Source organism: Salminus brasiliensis, chromosome 7 (genome assembly GCF_030463535.1).
Source record: "Salminus brasiliensis chromosome 7, fSalBra1.hap2, whole genome shotgun sequence".
NCBI lineage: Eukaryota > Metazoa > Chordata > Actinopteri > Characiformes > Bryconidae > Salminus > Salminus brasiliensis.
In genome coordinates this window covers 29,752,906-29,760,861 of record NC_132884.1, presented here as the reverse complement: position 1 = coordinate 29,760,861, position 7,956 = coordinate 29,752,906, and the positions used below count along the sequence as shown (strand labels likewise).

At 39.0% G+C, this 7,956-nt stretch overlaps 2 protein-coding genes across 2 annotated transcripts; one reads left to right on the top strand and one right to left on the bottom strand.

Annotated features, from left to right (window-relative positions):
* The first annotated feature begins 10 nt into the window (after positions 1 to 10).
* sirt4 (sirtuin 4) lies at positions 11 to 5,586 on the top strand. Its single transcript, XM_072684530.1, has 4 exons — positions 11 to 57; positions 1,478 to 1,950; positions 2,260 to 2,554; positions 4,295 to 5,586. The coding sequence occupies exons 1-4, from the start codon at positions 43 to 45 to the stop codon at positions 4,445 to 4,447; spliced, it is 936 nt and encodes a 311-aa protein (XP_072540631.1). The 5' UTR covers positions 11 to 42; the 3' UTR covers positions 4,448 to 5,586.
* On the bottom strand, positions 4,740 to 7,215 carry c7h1orf74 (chromosome 7 C1orf74 homolog). Its single transcript, XM_072684531.1, has one exon. The coding sequence runs from the start codon at positions 6,929 to 6,931 to the stop codon at positions 6,137 to 6,139; it is 795 nt and encodes a 264-aa protein (XP_072540632.1). The 5' UTR covers positions 6,932 to 7,215; the 3' UTR covers positions 4,740 to 6,136.
* Positions 7,216 to 7,956: the final 741 nt, after the last annotated feature.

Below are 7,956 nucleotides of genomic sequence, written 5' to 3'. Positions count from 1 at the left end.
CAGTCCCAAGCAATAGACGCCGTGTAGGAGAGTGTGTGGATAATGTTCCCAGTTTCGGTAAGTTTTTAAACTTCAGCTCACTGCTGTGACAGACACGCAGTATAATATTAACAGACATTAAACGACGTCAATGGTAAGATTCCTGTTGGATTTTTTTAAATGTCATTTGCATTTTTAAAAGGTTAGGCAGTGCGGTTTACTGCTGTATGTCAAGCAGGCTGGACGTCGCGAGTTATGGAAACAGTCAGTGTGCAGTGCTGTTATGTCGTGTAGTCTGGGTCTCGGACTTCAACGCGAAGAGAAAGAAGATAGCTACCTCACTGCTGAGCTGTGCTAACTGGGATTTAGCACATCATAGTGAGGACGTTGTCTTCGTTTTGTAATTGTCTTCTCACCTTAAATTGTACAGCAGTGACATTCTGGCGTCTCAGGCTGCAGCATGATTTAAGGTGGAACGAGAGATTCTCCCAAGAAGCCAACTTCAGCCTCCTCACTAACTGATGTGACTCTTAAGGGCTTTCTTTACACTAATCATTCACCAAAACAGGAATTTCTTTAGATTGGATCTAAAGTCCACACGATTGTGTTGTGTTGAAGTTGTATTGTTGTAAATGAACTGAAATCCTGTAGGACTTTTGTCTTATGATTCACATTTTGTGTGCTTCCACCCATCTGTCACATTAAGAGAAATGAAGCTTATTTTATTAAAGCCCATTTTGGGACATGTTAATCAAAGCTGTGAATATTTTACTCATTACTCATACAATCAAATTAGAACACCCCATGAAAACCTCTGTCTTTTTGAATATATAAAAAAATCTGGACATTTAATCTTCACTTGAACAATATTGAGAGATGGTAGTAATATAACTAAGCAGAACTGAAGAAATGTTATTAAAATACTTTGTAAAATGTAATGAAGAAAAATACTATTTTCTTGTGAGGAAAGAGTTAGTACACCTCCACATTCATTAGTACTTCAAATGCCTAAAAGTCAAATCAGGTGCCCCACATTAGCTGCAGATGATTAGAACATCGTTAGAGAGGATTTTGGAGGATCCGGTCTTATCCGGTTAAACCTCAGACATTTAGTCTGGTTTGCTCTTGATTGGTAAAGTGAGTGCTGAGATCCAAATAGCTTTCTGAGAACTTCACTGTAAAGTGCTGTATTTGCATTGCATTCATAGGGTTTATATATAAAATCAACATTGTAGTGTTTTCTTCTGATTATGACTTTGACAGGCTATGGCCTGAGGACTATTGTAATGTTTATAAGATGAATACATGATATTTCCAGACCAGCTGTACAGTATTCACATTTCTAGATTCAGGGGGTAATCTCACATTAATCTTGTTCATTTAAAGGGAGACTCTTCAGAAACATCTCATTTTTTATCAGACTACCATTAGGGTAAGCAGAAAACCATGTCTATACATGATTTCTTTAAGCACAGTCTAATATCCAGTGTGCTTCCAGGTGCTACCATCATGGCGATCTCTGCCTGTGTGTGTGGCAGTACGAAGGCGGGCCTCTTCAGCTCCTCGTTTTGTTCCAGCCAGCAGCTCAGTTGACAGGAGCACATTGGAGCAGCTCCAGACATTTGTATCGCAAGCCTCACGTCTCTTTGTGATGACTGGCGCAGGACTGTCCACTGAGTCTGGAATCCCTGACTATCGTTCAGAGGGTGTTGGGTTGTACGCACGGACAGACCGCCGGCCCATGCAGCACACAGAGTTTGTGCGCAGCGCTAAAGCCCGGCAGCGCTATTGGGCCAGGAACTATGTGGGGTGGCCACAGTTCTCATCCCACCTGCCCAATTCAGCTCACTATGCCCTGAGGGACTGGGAGAGGAAAGGCAAAGTTCATTGGCTTGTCACTCAGAACGTCGATGCCTTGCATTCAAAGGCAGGACACCAGGGGCTGACCGAGCTGCACGGCTGTTCCCACAGGTAAGAGAGAATATATGTCAATATACAGCTTTATGCTGTTCATAACTTTGCCTTTTACATAAGACAGTCAACTGAGCTTTCTTGTCTTAAAAGCAGACAGGATGGTAGATACTACCTCTAACAAACTAGGTAATAAAGGCCTTCAAGTTATCTGAATATTAGAGCTAGATGGATTGATGAGAGCTAAACTCTCCACGACCAGGATTGGACACGCCGTCCTTATTCAGCACCTGTCAAAAGTCTTTCTTTACTTTTAAACATGGTTTTTAACTAGTGTTTGGACATAATCACTGTTTGTGTATATGCCAGGGTGATGTGTCTGGGATGTGGTCAGCAGACTGCCCGTGAGGAGTTGCAGAATCGTTTTGCTGCTCTGAACCCTGGCTGGGAAGTGAGTGCAGGGGCAGTGGCACCGGACGGAGACGTACTGCTGGAGGATGAGCAGGTGCTGCACTTCAGGGTACCTGCGTGCCAGGCCTGTGGTGGCATCCTCAAACCCCAAGTAACGTTTTTCGGTGATACAGTGGATCGTGCGACTGTGCAGTTTGTGCATGACAAGCTGGCTGAGTGCGATGCTCTGCTTGTGGCTGGATCCTCACTACAGGTGAGCACTGATGGCAATTACTCAGTAAGGTTGTAAGTCTCTGACCACAAAATGAGTCTCTCTTATGCTTCTGGAGCCAAATGATTGAGTGCATTAAGAAATCTCAGATTTCTTCAGTTTGATTTGACACATTTCACTTGTTCGACCAACAGTATAAGCTATACAAGGCAGCCTGAAGGACTTAAAGGAATAATTTGGTGAAAATTCAGATTAGCATTACCTATGGCTGGCTTACCCCAGATGCAGACATGTTTGATATTTAATATCGTGTATTCAAACTGTCAGCAACTAGCTAGTTAATTGTACTTTTATTTATCATGTTGTGTTGAGCTGAGGGTCGCATTAACAGACACTCTACAAACTTTTTGCTTTTTGCTTATATCCGTGTGTCTGATATAAGTATAATGGGGCCAATGTGATCTAATTAGTTGTTAGCCAGCCAGCTAATTTTAGCTAATAATCGATTATTAAAAGTGTTGGCAACAAATTTGTAGAGGCGTAATCTTCAAAATAAGTTTAACATCAAGAAGTAAATACGTTCCAAAAAATTAAACATGACCAACGCTGAAAAGAAGGTTCAGCTTAAATCCTCAAAAATGTGTGGAAGCACTTCGCTTCCACACTCTGTGTGTTACTTTTATTATCAGTTTAATTCACTTAAGCAGTGTTTTAAATGTGCTTTATAAAAACATGTAACTTGTACACAATGGTGGTAATTAATGATTAGGCTTCAAGTTTTAAGTAGGAGTGAAGACACTACCGACAAACTACAGGCAATTCATCCTGTCTCTCTCCAATACAGTGTAGTGTTTGCATCAGCAATGCACTTATTTTCTCTATTATTTAATTATTTTATTTTTAATTTAGGAATACATTTGATTTAATTTAATTTAATTCTTTTTTTTCTTTTATTATTGAATTATTGTACACACTTTGCTCTGTTATTCATTGTTCTATTTTAAAATAAAGACATGGAAATGTATTTTTAATCAGATTCGTCGATTAATAGGAAAAGTTAGAATTAGTTGCAGCCCTACTTCGTAGAATTTTTCTTGGCCAGCGCTCTCACCAAATTTATTTTCTGGTCTGGACCGAGTCCAAATATTTTTTAAAGCATTATTTTGAATCTCTTGCAGGAGATCAAGGGTTGAACTATATTGGAGTAGCTTCAGTACATCCCAGCAGCAAACAGAGCTAAGCTCCAGTTTTGTAATTTGCTGAAAATGTAAATAAAATACATGAACTTCACTTTTTGAGCAATGAAAGGGGGAAAATCAGATTTGCTTTAGGTCCTTTAGGTTGTGCTGTAAACTTAAAGGTGGTCTGAGACACTTGTTCTGGGAAAAGGGGGCGGCTCTACCAAGTGAGGAGGCATGTCTGGCTCCTCCTCTGGTCTCTACTGTGCAGACTTGGGTTGCAAATTTGACAACATGGTGGACAAATTTGGCTCCTATCTTGTGAAATGAAAGGGAATGCAACCACAGTATAGCGGTAAACCATTGGTATCAAACACTGGACTTAGACTAAACTTCATCTGTGTAAATAAATTCCCAAAAACATTCTCATTATATTTTTTTAACAAACCATTCCTTTGCCATTCTTTAAAACGTATAAAACTTGTGTATTCGGATGCTTTTGGATTATTTATTACTATAGTTTTACTATGACTATTTGTCTGATTATCAGTTTTCATACTGTCTAGTCGGTGCTTTACTAAGGCTGTTCTGCTGTTTTGTTCAGGTGTATTCTGGGTATCGTTTCCTATTAGCAGCCAACGAGAAACAAATACCAGTGGCCATTCTGAACATTGGTGCCACAAGAGCTGACCACCTTGCTCAGCTAAAAGTGAGTGCCCGCTGCGGAGAGGTGCTACCAACCCTCAATCCTAGCTGAGACAAGGAAAGAGATGGATTTTTGCTCCTGCCTCTGAAGTCTTGCTTCACTCAACCAGTACACTATTAAAAAAAATAAAGGGTGATGGGGGCATGCTATAGTAACGGCAGTGATTCTATATAGAACCACAACAACTTGGCATCATTTGGATGCTTGAATGGTTCATTGCCTGACTGACAGGTTCTTTACATTGGTGGAAAACATTTAGTAGATGGCTCTATATAGCACCACAAAGAGTCCCACTATAATGTGTCAAACTGTGTTTTTCAGTTCTAGACTGTCTGTCAAGAGACTCTACCTCAATGAAATTAACAAAAGACACTTTAAAGCTGTTAAATGACTCAGTCTTCTTTATGTGGCTGATCTGTTAATGATAAATGTGTTTTAATGGTTTTATTTAATGAAAATATATAAGTGGGACAGAATTAGGGATGAAAAATTGGGACAGTTAAGTTTGAGGGTTGTTCATGAAGACATATGTTTGGAAATTACAACATGTCAGCAAATTCTATAATGACTTTATAAAAAGTTACTGTTTTATGAATGGTGATTTTATTTGTCTCTCAGGGTAACATCAAGGTAACATCAGAAATAAAAGCATTGTTAGGCTTTGGTAGAATTGTTAACCTGTTTATTGTCTGTTACCTGAAAGATCTACTGATTGGTCTGTTCATTTTGACGTGTATTTATTGTATTTATTATTGTTTAATCAAAAATACATCAAGTTTAACAGTTAAATTTGGTGTCATTCACTTTCATCCCCTGTGAGGTCCCTATTTGCATTTTAAGAGGATTCTTTATTCCCTAAATACACAATCTCTACAGCATATACTAGGGAATGTGGGGACTTGTCTGCTCTGTATTATATATTATTATTATGTACATTTATATAATATGTATAGAAATTAAACATTAAAAACATATACAGTGTATTTTTAATGCTGATATGTGATATAGAGAAGATTCCACATACTTTTATTAGTCCTGCTTAAAAAATTTAACATTTTACATAGGGATTCACTGACGTGGGAGTTGTGTGCTTGTTATTTTTCATGTACATATCTGCTGATGCAGATTCATAGACATTTTTAAAATGCTGAAAATGGGACTTGACTAGCATTACAGAGAAATTGAACATGTATGGTAAGAAATGCACAAAAATGAATAAAATGCAGGCAGTGGCCCAGTGCCACTTAAACATTTTTTCTAGAGTTAAATAAATGAAAGGTATAATCAAATATCAAACTAAAATATAGGCCAAATGTATTTCTTTTTTGTTTACACAATTGTCAATGCATTCTTCGCACAATGTGTGTCCCTAATATTAAGACACTTTCCATCTGATTAATGCTATTAGAGCCTTATTAAAGAACTGAACATCACTTAGAAATATTTTCTAATTTTTAAAACTACTTTTAAACTTGTATGTCTTTTTTTCCCCACTTATGGCCCAATTTTCCACATTTTATGTTTACACAACCATTTTCCAACTTCACTTAATCCCTTAAAGTAAACAGGTAGTTTTTATTACTGTGCCTTCAAGTCACATAAGCTAAATGACGTCTGTTCTGACTGGCTGCCCTATATTGTACCTCATCCAAGCACTCAGAGCTTGAAACACTTATATGAACTGCAACATGAATTGGCGATGCTAATCTGTGGCAGGCAGAATAGACATATGTAAAGCACTCACAGAGCTACAGAGGGCAAAATGACAGTTTCCTTTGAAAAACTGAAATCAGCCAAAACTGCCTGCTTGCTAAATCTGTCTCTTAATAGCGCAGTCCATCGTTGTATATGAGTGTAGACATCTGACCACAGTATCTCAGGAACACTGAATGAGTAAAGACAACTGCTGTGCCTTCTCTCACCTGCCTGCCAGCAAACCCAAACCTTACTGACCACGAGGGGTGTCATTCTTAGACAGTTCTCAAAACCCTGGCTCTGGTCAAACCAATAAGAAGCAGGATATCCCAGAAGAATCCCAAACAGAGTGCACAGGTTCCACTGACCATACATCTCCTCAGGTAACACAGAGACTGAAGAACGAGTGTCCACTTTGCCCATAAAGAACTCTAAAATGGCTTTGGCCATCTCCTCAGTTCTGCTCTCCATGTCACTAATGGTGGGCTGCTCTCTCCAGGGACACACGTCCACAGTGATGAGGCTTCTTTTTTGGAGCAGTTCTGCCAGGTGTGACTTCATCAGCTCAGAGTTCACAACCAGACTGTTTCCATCAATGGAGACTACCTGCAGTGCTGTGGCCAGCAGTCCGTTCTCCTGTAGATGGTTTAAATACTGCAGGAGTTGTTCTGCAGATGCAGCATTGCTGTCATACAAGAGAGCTGGTTTAAGGCCCAGGTCCACTGCCAGCATCTGAATAGCGACATCTAGGCATGATGATGAAGAAAGTCGTTTCTTCTTCTTTCCACTGCACAGAAACCTCTGGGCAGTTGAGATAAAGATGTCTGCGGAACTCACCATATTTATCCTCTGTCCAGAACCAGTTATAGACACAAATGATCTAAATGTCCTCCACTGTGAGCTCAGTCAGATAGCTGCTCCTGTCATGAACACACGTTTGTAGTAACGAGGCTTCATTAACGCAGCTCTGAGCAGAAATATACTGAAACGGTGAGCAACGTAGTACAACGTTACACGTAAGCACGGGACCAGAAAAAGCTGAATAAATATTAAAATCTACTTTAACAGTTTTTTAATGACAAGAAAAGGCCTAGCCACCTATATTTTGACTCCAAGCACTAGGTCGCATGTTTCCCGTTTAAAAGTTTTCAGCGCGTCACTGTAGCGACATGTCAAAATAAAAGTCCCATAGCGTTAAGCTAAAATACAGTCCAGTGCCAGAGCTCCCCAGCTCCGACCGAGTGTAGCTCCACTACTGTTGTCAAGCTGCACTTATACAACAATTTATATCAACATTTATTCATAGCTGAACTGATGAGATTGACTATACAAAAGGTCAATGTAGAGTAATGGAAGATGGTTCATGCTAGTAAACTATAGCATGTTTCCAGTGATGATCAAAGAAACCAATGGTTTAGAAAAAATGTTTTTATTATTCAATAATTACCAGTGAGCCTACATATGAGTTCACATGAATTGAGTTTTGTTGATAAAGGTACATTGTGGTAGTAAAAATAATATAAATAAAAATACGCATGATTTACATTGACCAAAGCATTAGGCCACCTATCTGTAATAAGTTGTTGCTGGGTTTAGTAGGTGTGATGGACTCATGTTTTAGAGGCATAAAATGCTCTGGACGCCTGGTTTCTATCACCACCAGGCTCCAATGGCGCATTTCACATCAAACCATTTTAAATAACTTTGTTTACAGATTACCAGTTGGTGGAATTCCCTTTAAAGTCTATATTAATGATGAATGCATGATAATTAATGATGGATGTTTTATTCATCTCTGTAGTGAACATTTTAAGTCATTGCTGGACATTAAATCACAGACAGACAGATCAAAAGAGCTACTCATG

What these genes read in the sequence shown, in the direction of transcription:
- c7h1orf74 (XM_072684531.1), bottom strand. Translation starts at nt 6,931, where the DNA reads ATGGTGAGTTCCGCAGACATCTTTATCTCAACTGCCCAGAGGTTTCTG.
- sirt4 (XM_072684530.1), top strand. An exon ending in CTGCACGGCTGTTCCCACAG is followed by an intron (nt 1,951 to 2,259) that starts GTAAGAGAGAAT and finishes TGTATATGCCAG; the next exon opens with GGTGATGTGTCTGGGATGTG. An exon ending in TGGCTGGATCCTCACTACAG is followed by an intron (nt 2,555 to 4,294) that starts GTGAGCACTGAT and finishes TGTTTTGTTCAG; the next exon opens with GTGTATTCTGGGTATCGTTT.